Consider the following 14,982-nt stretch of genomic DNA (forward strand, 5'->3'; position numbering starts at 1 on the left):
AGATATATTAATATCTCCCAAGTCCCGGTCAACGAAGTCAATGCCTAACTCAAGGATACGACCGGTAATGGACCGTCTCACATCATTAGGTAGAAGTAACTTCTTCTCAATGTTCAGCTTTGTAGTTCGATATCTAGAAAACCGGAGCTCACAGTAGAGATTGGGAAATTTGTCTGGATTGGTAGAAGGCAACTGCTGATTTTCCTTTTCCTCATCATTTAATGAATTCTTGGCATAGTGCTTGTAGATGGAAGGAATGGAAGGGGTAGAGTGTTTTCTCTTCTTGGAAGCGGTGGCTATGGCTTTGCCTTTATCCGACATCCTGAAAAATATGATTGAATATATAAAACATTTAGCATGTAACAAAGAAGGCATGTTCAGGATACAATTGGCAAAAACAAGCATGATGTTGCAATGAATATGCAAAAGTGAACAAGTAAACCAAGAATACAAGCTTCATTGAAGTCAACAACTTATATTCAAAAGGCAATAATATCATCATATAATTGAAAGAATTGTTAAAGATGGTTAAAGGTGAGTGAAAGTTAAACAGTTAAAGAAATTAGTAAGTAGATTAGTGATATGATGATATTAATGCGCAATGGAAGGAAACGTTGTGGTTCATGTTCACAGTGAATGATACAAATCCGGGAAATCAAAAAGAAACGGAAATTTGCCCAAAATTGAATTAAAAGACCAAAATGAAATATTTTCCTTGAAAATCGGGCAGCATTCCGGCTTAAAATTGGACGTTTCCGGATAGCAAAATAGCACAATTAACATAGAAACAACATCAATTAGGCACAGCAGCAGTGGAATAGTATTCAAGCAACACGAAATGCACAAAAACAGTCCAAAATCAGCATACAACATCCAGAGACACAGATAACAGAATATGCACGAACGGAGCACTTATCAGGCCTAGAATCCTCTATCCAGCCCTAACTACTTAACCGCAATTATATCTATCTAACCTATCATGGAAAATTTGAATTTAACTAACTAACATGCAATTATAGTCATTAACATAAACGAATAATAAAAAGGAAAAACAGAAAAGGATAACAGAAATGGAGCAGGAACCTGGGAGCAGCGAAGAACTAAGAATGAAAAGGAAACTGGGGAGGAAATAAGGCCAGGAGCCGCGTCGCCGTGGACGGTGGCCGGAAAAATGAGTGGCGGCGGTAGTGATCGGAAGAATGAGGGGCTGAGTGAGAGAAGGTCAGTGAGGATGTGTAACAATGAAAGAGAGGGAGGGTGCCGCCGAGTGTTGCCGCCGGCAGAGATGGTGGAACGACGGCGGTGGTGGCCGCGGACAACGGTGAGGCTGAGAGACGGAAGGGAGGAGGAGAGAGAGTCAGTGAGGACGAGTGGGGTGACGGTGAGAGAAGGGGCGGCCGTGTGGTGGTGGTCGGCGGAGCAGAGGTGGTGGTTATGGGGGGAAGAAGAAGAAGAAACGGAAATGGAGGTTGGGGGGAAGTGCGCGACTGCGCAGTGTGCGTCGCGCATTAGGGTTATCCCTATTTTTGAATCGGCGCGCGCGCGCACGTCAAGCGTCTGCGTACATCGAGAAAACTTGGGACCTACGCGTGCGCGTACAACGCGCTTAAGCGTGGATGAGCAAAATGGGAAAGGACGCGTGTGCGTACAATGCGCGCACGCGTGCATGGGGTTGGGCTAGGGGCTTAGAGTTGGCCCAACTCAGGCCTAACTCTCTGGAGAATGGCCTGGAAGTCGCGCTATCAGATCGGCGCGCACGCGGCATGTACGCGTCCGCGCGCAGTGAGGCGAATGGAGATCCACGCGTGAGCGTGCAGTGCACTCTAGCGTGGGATGGCAGAATAGGCAAGGGCGCGTGCGCGTACGGTGCGCGCACGCGTACATGAGATTGGGCCTGAGGCTTAGAATGGGCTTGAGGCGCGCCCAACTCTCGGGTTAGAAGCCTAGATTGGTGGCAGCATGCAAGGACACGCGCGCGGCAAGTGTGCATCCGCGTACATGGACGATTTGTGAAAAGGCGCGCACGCGGCAGGTGCGCGTCCGCGCAGATCGAGTTGGGCTAGGGGCCTAAAGTTGGCCCAGAGCCGGCTCAACTCTCTGGGGCTTGGCTCAAAATTTGCAGCAGCAAATCGACGCGGACGCGTCAAGTGCGCGTCCGCGCAAATTTCCATGTTCTCATAAACGGCGCGCACGCACGTAGTGCGCATCCGCGTGGGTCGTGTTGGGCTCAGGGCATAATGTTTGCCCAAGGGAGGCCCAACTCTCGGGAGTGTGGCTCGTGGTGCATCCACACAGGGACGCGTGCGCGTACATGGTGCGCGCGCGTCCAACCCCCCCTTTTTTTTTCAGTAAGAATTTTGCTCCCCATACTGTTCACAACTCTTTATTCAATCAACCATCATACAATTCACAAAAAATGCAAATTGATATTATTCATCTACTACTAAACACAACATATATGTGACTAAGCTAACAATTAAATTGTACAAACAAATTTGTATGAAACATCTACCTACGATGGTAACTCAAATCACTTATTGAGCAAATTTAAAGAGAATGGAAAGAGTTTACCATGGTGGGGTGCCTCCCACCTAGCACTTTTAGTTTAAGTCCTTAAGTTGGACATGTTGAGATGCTTATTGTCATGGTGGCTTATGTTTGTACTCATCCTTGAATCTCCAAGGGTCTTTGCTCCTCAATTGGTTGACAGAATTTCCAACCGTCTTTATCAAGCTTGGGCAAGGTCCTACCCAAGATATGAGTTCCCATATTTGGTCTTCACGTAGCGAACCGGGATCCCATATTTTATCTTCACACCCGTCTTCAGTTCGATCATCATACTTGTTCTTTCCGGGTGATTGACATAAGGGTGATTGACACATGGAATTCTCTTTATTCCACCACCGCTTCCTTCTAGACCCATACAAAGTGATTCTTGTCCCAACATCATCCCTATACCTTGGGGCCTTGACCTTGATAAGCTTAACATCTACTTTCCAACCACTACACAACTCATTCTTACTTTTAATTCCACAAAGAGTTCTAAGTTGACCATCATTTTCAATCAAACCATATTCAAGTGAGAAATTAAAGCTTAGAGATAGAGATTTTACCCACTTAAATGCTGTATTGGATGGTAACTTGGGAAGAGGGGCTTCCCCACACTTAGACAATGCAAAGTCCACTTCCTTGTGCTCTTCTTTGTGTATTTCCACCTCTTCACAAGCTTCTTCAATTTTAACCTTTTCCCTTTTTCTATTTGGCTTGGTGTTGTCTTCAAGAGCTTCATCTTGTCTAATGAGAGGTGATTCAATTTTGGATAGAAACTCATTAATGAATGAGTTCATCTCTTGATCAACCTCTTTATATTCTTCAATTTCGATATACACCATGCCATTTTCGCTTTCCTTGGGAGGTTGTGCACACTCTTCTATAATTTCATCTTCATGTCCAATGGGAGAGGATTCCATTATAGAGAGAAATTCATCCATGATTGAATCCATTTCTTGATAAGCCTCTTCCAAGTCTCCAACGATGATATGCCTTGGAGGTTGCGCACCCTCTTCAACATAAATTTCAAGCTTCTTGGAAGAGTTCTTCATGATGCTACATTCCCATGGACTTTCAACATCTCCTAAATCTTCAACCACCTCTTCCTTTTCTTCAATGATCATAGGCTCCTCCAATTGTTCCAACACAAAACTTGATTCTCCCTTCTTTTCCACCGAATTTTCCAATTTCTCCTTCATGCTTTGCTCTTCTTTTGACTTTTCACATGTGGTCACGGAAGTACCTTGAGTCTTCAAACATTGGTGGGTTAAAGTATGCACCACCTTGGTCAAATTGGTCACAAACTCAAGTGTATCCCGCTTCATGGCTTCTTGTCCTTGGAGTAACAAAGTGAGAGGATCGTCTATTGGGGCTTGGGGTTGGTAGGAAGGTTCATCATTTTGGAGAGAGGGTTCATAATAGGAAGGTGGTTCTTCTTGGTAGAGTTGTGGAGATTGTGTGTATTGAGATGGTTCTTGGGAGTAATCTTGATAGGGTTGTGGTGGTTCTAAGGATTCTTGCTCATAATGGTCATAAGAGTATGGTATAGGGGTTTGGTCATATGATGGATATGGATCATAGGGCGGTGTTTGGTAATGAAAGGCTTGTGAGAATGGTTGAGGTTCATGTTGAGAATAGGATTCATAGGCATATGATGGTGGTTCTTGGAAGTCACAAGGTAAATCACCGTAGCCATTGGATTGATATGCATCATAGAATGACTCTTCTTCATAATGCATTGGTGGAGGTTGTTGCCATGAGGATTGATCATATGCATATGGCTCCTTCCACCTTTGATTGTCCCATCCTTGATACACATCTTCATTGAAGTTCTCCTCACCTACAACATAATTAGAACCAAACTCATAGCCAAAGTGAGAATTCATAGTGAAAGAACAAAATAAAACTAACAAAAATTAAGAAACAAACAAAAGATAAACATATTCACAATATTCACATATATACAATAACCAATAACACAACACCATTGCAAATCCCCGGCAACGGCGCCATTTTGATGATTGGATTTTTGACGGTTTAGAATTTCACAAGTGAATTCTCGTTGCAAGTATAGTCTCTAAACCAATCGCTAATCCTTTCATACAAAAATTTGTTTGTCACAAGTACAAACCCCTAAAATCTATAAACCGAAGTATTTAAACCTCGGGTCGTTCTCCCTAGGATTTACAATAAAGTGTCTTGTTATTGGTTGTGAGTTATTTTGGGGTTTTTGAGATTTTAGACAAGAATTATAAATGGCAAAGGAAATAAACTAACAACTAACAAAGCTCTTGGCAAGATATGAGAACTAGAAGTCCTATCCTAGTTATCCTTCTCGATTGTGGTGAGAATTGTGTATTGCTCCCACTTAGTTAACCTCTAACCATGGAGGAAAGTCAAGTGGATGAATCAATTTGATTCCTCAAGTCCTAATCAACTCCTAAAGGAAAGACTAGCTTTAGAGGCATTCAAATCAATTAGCAACTTCTAATTATCAACCAACAAAAGAATTAGATAACTCAAGAGTCACTAATTACTCTACCTAGGCCAAGAGGAACAAAACCTACACTAAAATCCAACCAAGCATTTCATCAAACACTTGGAAGGCACAAAAGAAAAGCAAAGCAAATTGACAACAAGAATAGAATCTAACAACATTTATTGAAAGGAATTAACAACAACAATCAAAAGGAACACATTTATTATGAATTACCTTTTATTGAATTGGAAGAAAGTAGAAGGAACAATACTAGATCTACAACAAAATATAAGAACAACATAAAGGAAATTGCAATAAAAGAATGGAAGAAGAATAAATGTAACAACAAGGCATTGAGAAGATAGAAGTAGAAGAAGATGAATCTAAATCTAAATCTAAGAACTAAACCTAATCCTAATCCTAATTCTAGAGAAAAGTGAGAGCTTCTCTCTCTAGAAACTAACTCTAACTAATCCTAATGTTCCACTAAATGACTAAGTGATGATTCATCATTAAAGTGGTGCCTTCCCCTTAATCCTTCATCCTTTTATTCCTTTTCCTTAGCAATGGGCGCAAAAAATGGGTTCAGAAACCCTCTCAAATCGTCAGGCACGTGTTGCATTAGTGAGGTCATGTGCCGTCATCGACGCGTGCGCGCACGGTACGCGTGCGCGTCCTTGGCCTGTTTCGCAATGTGCGCGCGAGCGCCTTGTGCGCGTGCGCGTGCATGGCCTAGATCAATTCTTTGGCTTTTTGTGCTTCTCTCCACTTGCATGCTTTCTTCCTTGCTTCCTTTGATCCATGCCTAGCCTATTTCAACCTGAGATTACTAGCAAACACATCAAGGCATCTTATGGAATCAAAGAGAAACTAGAATTCATCAAAATAAGGCTTAAAAAGCATGTTTTTACACTTAAGCACAAATACGGGAGAGATAACAAAACCATGCTAATTCATTGAACAAATGTGGGTAAAAGGTGATAAAATCTCCTAAATTCAATACAAGATAAACCGTCAAATTGGGGTTTGTCAGTATCCTCTATTTGTGTTTGGTGGGTTTGTTCAATTTCATACCAAGTATGTGACGGACGAAGTGAGTATGCATGAAATGTTTTCAATGTACATGGAAAATCGCCACCAAATGTCGTGCATCGAGTTATATATTGAGTTTGAGCAATCTGAAGCGGACCGTAACATTGAATTGGAAGATTATAATAGTGAAAGCGAAGATGAATTTGAAAGTAACATGAGATCGTCGGTCCAGGTGAAGACGAAGATGAAGCTGGCGGCGCCATGAACACAGATGTGGCGGAAGTTGCAAATGCACTAGCAAACCCACATCCGTTTCAGGAGCCTTCTTTCATGCGATCGTTGGATTTGGAGGCTATGCACGCACCGGAGTTTCCGCAGTATATGAACACAGGTGCGTAAACCTAGGTAGCTATGTGAAATTCTAAAGTAGCAGATCAATAAGTCGGATGAGTAATGCATGTGATATGTGACTAGGCATTTGTGACCATAGCATTTGATTTTTTTATTAATTAATAGTTCTTTGTTATGAATTATATTTAGTTGTTCTTTACGTAGATGGAATAGCAAAAAAATAAGACTGAAATGATCTTACATGGTAAAGTGTGTTTATTAATTTTGATGTATGCAGCGCCTCCTGTTGTGGCGAATGGTGAGTTCACAGTGGGGATGTAATTCAGTTCAAGGGAGGCAGTAATCAAGGCAATGAAAGATTATACCATCCGGAGAGGTGTGGACTATAGGGTATATGAGTTAGAACCGACGATATTCTATGCCAAATGTACAAAATATGGGAATGGTTGTGACTGGTTGATCAGGGTTACCAAAATATAGAAGAAGTACTGTTGGGAGATAAGGAGGTACAATGGAAGTCACACTTGTACCAGGTCTACTATTTCTCAAGACCATTCGAAGTTGGATTCCAAGACAGTTGTAGAAGCAATTAAGCTGTTGGTAGAGGTTGACCCGTCTATAAAGGTGAAATCAGTAATTGCTGAAGTCTAGTCAAAGTTTAACTACACTATCAGTTATCGCAAGGCTTGGTTAGCGAAGCAGCAGGCGGTGGAATCAATTTTTGGAGGTTGGGAAGCATCATATGAAGCTTTGCCCATATGGTTTGAGGCCATGTGTCACAAGGAGCCATCAACAGTGATTCACTTTGAAACAATGCCTGCTTACCAGGGGGATGATTTGGTTCCTGATATACGTGTACTGCATAGAGTCTTCTGGAGTTATTACCCTTGTATAAGGGCCTTCAGACACTGCAAGCCAGTGGTGCAGGTGGACGGGACTCATTTGTATGGAAAATACAAGGGTTGTTTATTGGTTGCAGTCTCACAAGATGGTAATAACAACATCGTGCCTATTGCATTCGCCATAGTGGAGGGAGAGACTTCTGATGCATGGTACTTTTTCCTTAGTAACTTGCGTCAACATGTGGTGACACGTGATGGTGTGGGTCTTATCTCTGACCGATACGATTCTATTAGGTCAGCTATTGAGAGAAGTAATGGGGCTTGGTCTACTAGGTAGTTATCAGTCTCATCATCAACTGCCTTATTACTCTCATGAACCAGACTCATCGGAATACGTCTAGGGTTTTCACTTTGTATAATCCCTCCCGCCCCTTCAACACTTCTGCTTGAGTCAACAGACATTCTGGCACCAGAATTAGCAGAGGAAGTGCGAACCCGAGGTCTCGAATCCAATGACCTCCTACCGGGAGTAATCCCTCCCGAATGTGCTTGATGGTCGGTGGGAATGTCAACATAATTACCTTAACGTGAGTGTTGTGACCCCGATGCCATAAAACCAAGCAGCTGACTGAATGAAGTTTGCTCTCCATACTCAAACTGCCGACCACCCCAATACTGTTGATGTACCGGGACTGACGCTAAAAAATAATCAGACGGATGCGTCTCAGGAACATATGGTACAAAATACCCACCCCCTGTTGTGGCGGTGGTGGTGGAAGTACCAGTGCCGGTTCTGGTTCCGGTGCCGGTGGTGGTGGAGGACCTTCTGGATTCTCTTCGAATACAAGGTTCGACAATTGCAAGTGGTCACCAAATGCTTGTCGGTACCAATGCATATAAATTTCCAATGGATAATGTAAATGCACCAAGTCATCAGAGAGAGTGTGACTATACCGATTGGTCCATTGCATCACCCAAGAAGAGTGGGTATTGGCCCAATCTTGATTCTTAGGCCCAGTTAAAACTTCGTCGTGTGATGCACCTAGATCTCGCTCTTGATTAGGAACACCTTGACTCAATCCAAATTGCCTCCTGACTCTATCAGATGCATGCCACTCGATGCATTCAAAAGATATAAGTGGCACCGTGGCACTCCAGATAACCGAATTATGATGGATGTCTAAAGGAATCACGTCTGGGTCGATGTTTGCAATGTCATAAGCCTGCCAAACAAACTGGACACATCGAACCAGTCAGATGATTACACAACAATTAATTCACTAAACAAGTTACATACGGTACTTTAGTTTACCAACATACCTGTCCTTCTTGTAGATCATCCAACAACCTCCTGTAGTGCGCAAGTGAATTATATCGGTAGGCGTAGTTTTCACGGTCCCAGTTACGCCACCTGCCGTCGGACAATCCATTAGTTAACTTATCTTGTGGAAAACAAAAAACAATTTCTATCATTTCTTTCAATGCATACTTTAATCAAACTTATCTGTTTGCAATTGGAAACACTCGGGGATTGCCGGGAATCGGCCCTAGAAATGGTAGCTGGATCCAAGCCCAAGTGAGCAACAGTGTCAATGGACCGTCCATCTCCTTGCAGTGGACACGAGTTGCCCTACACAGTGATCTATACAAGTGTGCCAGGCATGCCGAACCCCAACTAAACTGTATGATCTGACCAAAGTTACGGAGCAAAGGTAAAAATTTTCAATGCACAGCTGCACTCGACTTATCTCCAAATAGAACTGTCCCAAATAACAACATTATGTGACACTTTACATGCATCTGAATGTGCACAACATCATTTAACACTATACGATCTCTCAAACCCCTAAACCATGTTAATTTTATAAAGCTCCCTCTACACTCCGTCTTCCTCGGTGCAACTTCAAATTGGTGCAAGCACGCGCCTTCTAAAGCCTCAAAACTACTCATGGTCGGTCTTGTAACCGGAAGACCATTTGTCGACAGACCTAGAATTATCGCCACATTCTCCAAGGTCACGGCACACTCACCATCCGGAAAATGAAACGTGTGAGTCACAGGCCGCCATCTCCCTATCAGAGCATTAATCATTGCTGACTGACATGGGATAAATCCAATTTGGGAAACATAATAAAATCCAGTCTCGCGTAAGTGTGACTCAACAATTTGGTTGTATGGATCTGGAGGCTTTAAATGATCACACATCAACATCCGTGAACCCTACAATATCACATTTCCGCTATAAGTACCAATATAATATAACTATATTCTCAAAAATACAATTATCGTTACATGTCCATTATAACTAATTCCAGCATAATTGCATTTCAAACATACACAGTAAATCTGTTATACAAAAATCCTTCAATCATATTCATTACCTTATAACAAAAATTATTTAACCTTAACTAACTAACCAGAATAATTTCACGACTGATAAACTATTTATTCGTAAAACAGCATACTAATTTTATTATTGTTATTATTATTCATAAAACAGCATACTATTATTATTATTATTATTATTATTATTATTATTATTATTATTATTATTATTATTATTATTATTATTCATAGCACATCATAATTTCCTAATCTAAGTTTAGTTACTACTAATTTATTGTCTAAATTTTAATGAATTAAAATTCAATTATTAATGATCATAAATAAAATAATTTATTAAATTTTTATTATTAATCATAATAAATTATTAAACTCAATTACTACTGCTAATAATAATAACAACAATATTATTCTACTCTAAGGGAGTATGTACAGATCTGATCTCATTCTCCTTCTTCTTTCATTCATTCATTAACTATAAAAAAATCCAATTATTCCGTAGAGCTTACCATACCATACCATATCATACATACATACATATATGATTAATTCCTATTTTAATTTCTATTTCTAACCACCTAATAATAAAATTATACACACATACATGATTAATCTCTACTTAGTGCCATTATAATATATATTGCTAAACAAATTTATTATTATTATTATTATTATTATTATTATTATTATTATTATTATTATTATTAAATCAGATTATTAAAAAATAAAAATTTACATAATTTGGATCTCCAAAATAATTAACAATATGAAGCTCTGGTTGATTTACTTTTTTAATTTTTGGTCTTCTTGGCATTTTCTTTGAATTGTTGTGGTCCAACAATGGTGATGCAGGAAGCAAGTGGTGGGATTGAGTGTGTGCAGGGAGACGAGAGTGAAAGAGAGTGAAAGGGATACGAGAGTGAAAGAGAGTGAAAGGGATACTACTGAATAGGGGGTTGCTCTTTTGGATGAGGGAGTCACGGACTTGGATGAGGGAGTCACGGGAGGCAATTGCATGCGTGACGCGTGGACAGGGAACACAAATCGATCCCACCGATTTGTGTACCATCCGCGTCCTGAAATCAGTGTCTCTGATTTGCTTCCTACCACTCGGTGCTACCGATTTTTTCTACCCAGCCGTCATAAATCCGTGAAACACCAATAACTTTTATATCGCTGCTATACTCTATCAACAGGTTCATATCAAAATTAAAAAATTCACTATCTACTTGATAAGCACTATTGTCTCCTGTTTTACAGTCTTTTATATTTCTTAAATTTAATTATTTTATACTGATAATTAAAAATATTATATTATTCAATTAGGTGTATATATTTGTTGATAATATAATTGAGTGATGTTAGAATTAGATATAGAAATAGAAATAATTTTTTTTTAAAATGAATATATGTATTTGGAAAAAAAATATAAGGAAAAAAAAAAGAGAAGAAAACATCATATAAAAAATGAACCAAGCAGTGAAGGAAATGTGAGTGCACTGGTGAATAACAATATTGTTTTTATATTTAGTAAAATATGGTTTAGAATATTAACCGACGCTTTGGCCGAGTGGTTAAGGCGTGTGCCTGCTAAGTACATGGGGTTTCCCCGCGAGAGTTCGAATCTCTCAGGCGTCGTATCTTGTGAACAAGACCACAAGTTGTCTAGTTAATCATTTTTATCAGTAAAAATCTGCAGAGGATTATTCTCATTTTTTTGTATTTATACTACAGTACGTACGAGAGGGGTGTTGGATGCGAGGAAATCTATATAGCATAATGGATGTTGGTGGTTAAATTGGGGGAAAATAAATCACGATATATATTGATCTTTTGTCAATATCAAATTATTGATGTATAATTTTTTAGCAATATTTAGGGTGAGATCTTTTATTATAAAGATATTCTAAATAATTCTCAAATAATAAGGAAAGGAAAGTAAATAATCTATTTTTTCTTGATTTTCTGTTACTTGTGTCTCTTTTCTCAACCTCTTTTCTATCACCCTTTTCCATAACTTCATAGTATGACTCATAAGCTTAATCCCTCTATAATTTCCGCAACTTTGTATATCCCCTTTATTCTTGTAGATAGGTACCAATGTGCTCTTTCTCCACTCAAAGAAGATGCCTGATGAGTGGAGAAAGAGCACATTGGTACCTATCTATAAGAATAAAGGGAATATACAAAGTTGCGGAAATTATAGAGGGATTAAGCTTATGAGTCATATTATGAAGTTATGGGAAATGGTGATAGAAAGGAGGTTGAGAAAAGAGACACAAGTAACAGAGAATCAATTTGGATTTATGCCAGGAAGATCTACCACCGAAGCGATATACCTATTAAGAAGGATGATGGAGAGGTATCGTAGTGGTAAAAAGGACCTACATATGGTGTTTATTGATTTGGAAAAAGCGTATGATAAGGTACCAAGGGAGGTCTTATGGAAGGTTTTAGAAAAGAGGAGAGTAAGGATCGCATATATTCGGGCAATTAAGGACATGTATGATGGTGCCACAACTAGTGTGAAGACTCAAGGTGGTGTGACGGAAGAATTCCCTATTGGTATAGGATTACACAAAGGATCATCCTTAAGCCCATACCTTTTCACATTAGTCTTGGAAGTACTCACAGAGCACATCCAAGAGTCTCTGCCATGGTGCATGCTTTTTGCCGATGATATCGTCCTTATGGGAGAGTCAAGGGAAGACCTAAATAAGAAGTTGGAATTATGGAGAGAAGCCTTAGAAGTGTATGGTCTGCGCATAAGTCGTAGCAAGACGGCATATATGGAATGCAAGTTCAGTTCGGGAAGGGAAAACCCCAATATAGAGGTGAAGGTTGGAGAAAACATCCTAGAAAAGGTTAAGAGTTTTAAGTATCTTGGGTGCATCATACAGGATAATGGAGAGATTGAACAGGATGTAAATCATAGGATCCAAGCAGGTTGGTCAAAATGGCGGAGTGCATCTGGTTTTATATGCGACAAAAAAGTGCCTTTAAAACTTAAAGGTAAATTCTATCGCACCGCTATAAGATCGGTTATGCTGTATGGTACGGAGTGTTGGGCGGCTAAAGGGGAGCACGAACATAAGCTAAGTGTGGCAGAGATGAAGATGTTGAGATGGATGAGTGGTCACACGCGATTGGATAAAATAAGGAATGAAGATATAAGGGAGAGAGTTGGAGTAGCACCCATTGTGGAAAAGATGGTTGAATCGCGTCTCAGGTGGTTTGGACATGTGAGAAGAAGACCGATAGAACATCCAGTCAGGAGGGTGGATGAGATGGAAGATGGACAAAGGGCGAAAGGCAGAGGAAGACCTAAGAAGACTATTCATGAGGTGGTCAAACGAGATCTACATGTAAACGGTCTCTCTGTAGACATGATACATGACAGAGCACAATGACATCATTTGATTCATGTAGCCGACCCAAATTAACGGGACAAGGCTTTGTTGTTGTTGTTGTTGTTGTTGTAAAAATTGCAAGCACATACGATTAAAAACTTTATTCGAACAAAGGTATATCCAGGATATGGATTAGTGTTCCCAAATTGTTGCATTCCGTGTGAGATCTGAGCGAGTGGTAGCTAGATGCCTAGATTCCACTTTCCATAACATAATATCCATCTTTCTCTGCCGTGTCCAAATATACAAACCTTTATATATTTATATTCTCAGTTTCTTTCCTCTTCACAGTTCTTTCAGAGTAGCTTATGTCTAAAAGACAAAGGCCCAACATTATATTCCTCACTATTCATCCATACCCTTGGTCTCTACAATCATCAATCCAAAGTTCCAAACTCCAATCGGTCCATTCCCTTACGCTAATATTTTCCCGGAAAATTCTCTGACAAAATCAAACACCACCCCCCACAAGCTCAATTTCTTTGATTCTCTCAAAGCTCGAAACTTTTGCGCATAACTCCAAATGGGTCTCAAAGGTTTCGTGGAAGGAGGCATTGCTTCCGTCGTTGCAGGATGCTCCACCCACCCTCTCGACCTCATCAAGGTCCGAATGCAGCTCCAGGGAGAGACCACCCAACCCGCCCTCGCCTTACACTCTACCTCAACCCACGCGCCGCCGCATCCTCCCGCTCCCAAAGCCGGTCCAATTGCCGTCGGCATCAAGCTTGTGCAACAAGAAGGCGTCGTCGCCCTTTTCTCAGGAGTATCCGCTACCGTCCTCCGGCAGCTCCTCTACTCCACCACCCGCATGGGCCTCTACGATATGTTCAAGAATAAGTGGTCCGATCCCAATGCCGGCGGCAGCATGCCACTATCACGGAAGATCGCGGCGGGGCTGATTGCTGGCGGAATCGGCGCCGCGGTTGGAAACCCCGCTGACGTGGCAATGGTCCGCATGCAAGCTGACGGAAGGCTCCCGCCCGCCCAACGACGGAACTATAATTCCGTGTTGGATGCCATCACAAGGATGGTTAGGAATGAGGGTGTGACTAGTCTCTGGCGCGGTTCATCGTTAACGGTGAATCGCGCCATGATAGTGACAGCCTCACAATTGGCCTCCTACGACGAGTTCAAGGAGATGATACTGAAAAAGGGATTGATGCGTGATGGGCTTGGGACCCACGTAACGGCGAGTTTTGCGGCGGGTTTCTTGGCGTCCGTGACCTCAAACCCCGTGGACGTGATCAAGACAAGGGTGATGAACATGAAGGTGGAGCCGGGGGCGGCGCCGCCGTATTCCGGAGCGTTGGATTGCGCCATGAAGACGGTGCGCGCGGAGGGGCCTATGGCCCTATACAAAGGATTCATTCCTACGATTACAAGGCAGGGACCCTTCACGGTTGTGCTGTTCGTCACGTTGGAACAAGTTCGAAAGTTGCTGAAAAATTTTTGAGGTGTACCATGGTGTCCAAGAACAAGCTTCCACACAAGATTTCTTTTTTGAAGACAAATTTTGTTTAGTCTTAAGATAGAATGTGTGTTATTTAATTTCTTCCTGTTATGCTCCTTTAATTGGTGATATTGTAGAACACTTTATGACTAAGATCAGAATTAAGATCATAGTTACTATTTCAGTGAAGCATGGATATTGGTTGCGGCAAAATAGTTCGCGTAAGGAGTAATAAATAATTATTTTGACATGCAAATGATTCTGATTTTAATAAACGAATTCTAATTTTTGTTTTAGACATAATAAACTTTTAACTATTAGTTCTGATTGATAAAATAACTTAAATGTTCAGGATCATAATTTAACAATTAGTCAAAATAACTATTTACTCTCACTTAAAGTTAGGCCATGTTGATTATGTTGAAAGCTAAGGTGCGAGCGAGAAAAAGACATATGGCGTGATGAACTTTTGTTTGTTCTAGAAGAAAGAGCAGTAATAACTTGGATGTTAGTATAGATGAGATT

At 40.8% G+C, this 14,982-nt stretch overlaps 1 protein-coding gene and 1 non-coding gene across 2 annotated transcripts; both read left to right on the top strand.

Moving 5' to 3' along the window:
- Positions 1-11,153: 11,153 nt before the first annotated feature.
- TRNAS-GCU (transfer RNA serine (anticodon GCU)) lies at positions 11,154-11,235 on the top strand. Its single transcript has one exon. It is a non-coding gene; the product is annotated as a tRNA-Ser (tRNA).
- Positions 11,236-13,325: 2,090 nt separating this feature from the next.
- LOC130966652 (mitochondrial uncoupling protein 5-like) lies at positions 13,326-14,579 on the top strand. Its single transcript, XM_057891470.1, has one exon. The coding sequence runs from the start codon at positions 13,531-13,533 to the stop codon at positions 14,458-14,460; it is 930 nt and encodes a 309-aa protein (XP_057747453.1). The 5' UTR covers positions 13,326-13,530; the 3' UTR covers positions 14,461-14,579.
- Positions 14,580-14,982: the final 403 nt, after the last annotated feature.

This window comes from Arachis stenosperma, chromosome 3 (assembly GCF_014773155.1).
Source record: "Arachis stenosperma cultivar V10309 chromosome 3, arast.V10309.gnm1.PFL2, whole genome shotgun sequence".
In the NCBI taxonomy this organism is placed as follows: Eukaryota; Viridiplantae; Streptophyta; class Magnoliopsida; order Fabales; family Fabaceae; genus Arachis; species Arachis stenosperma.

Excerpts from the sequence above, each read along its gene's own strand:
- LOC130966652 (XM_057891470.1), top strand. The coding sequence starts at position 13,531 with ATGGGTCTCAAAGGTTTCGTGGAAGGAGGCATTGCTTCCGTCGTTGCA.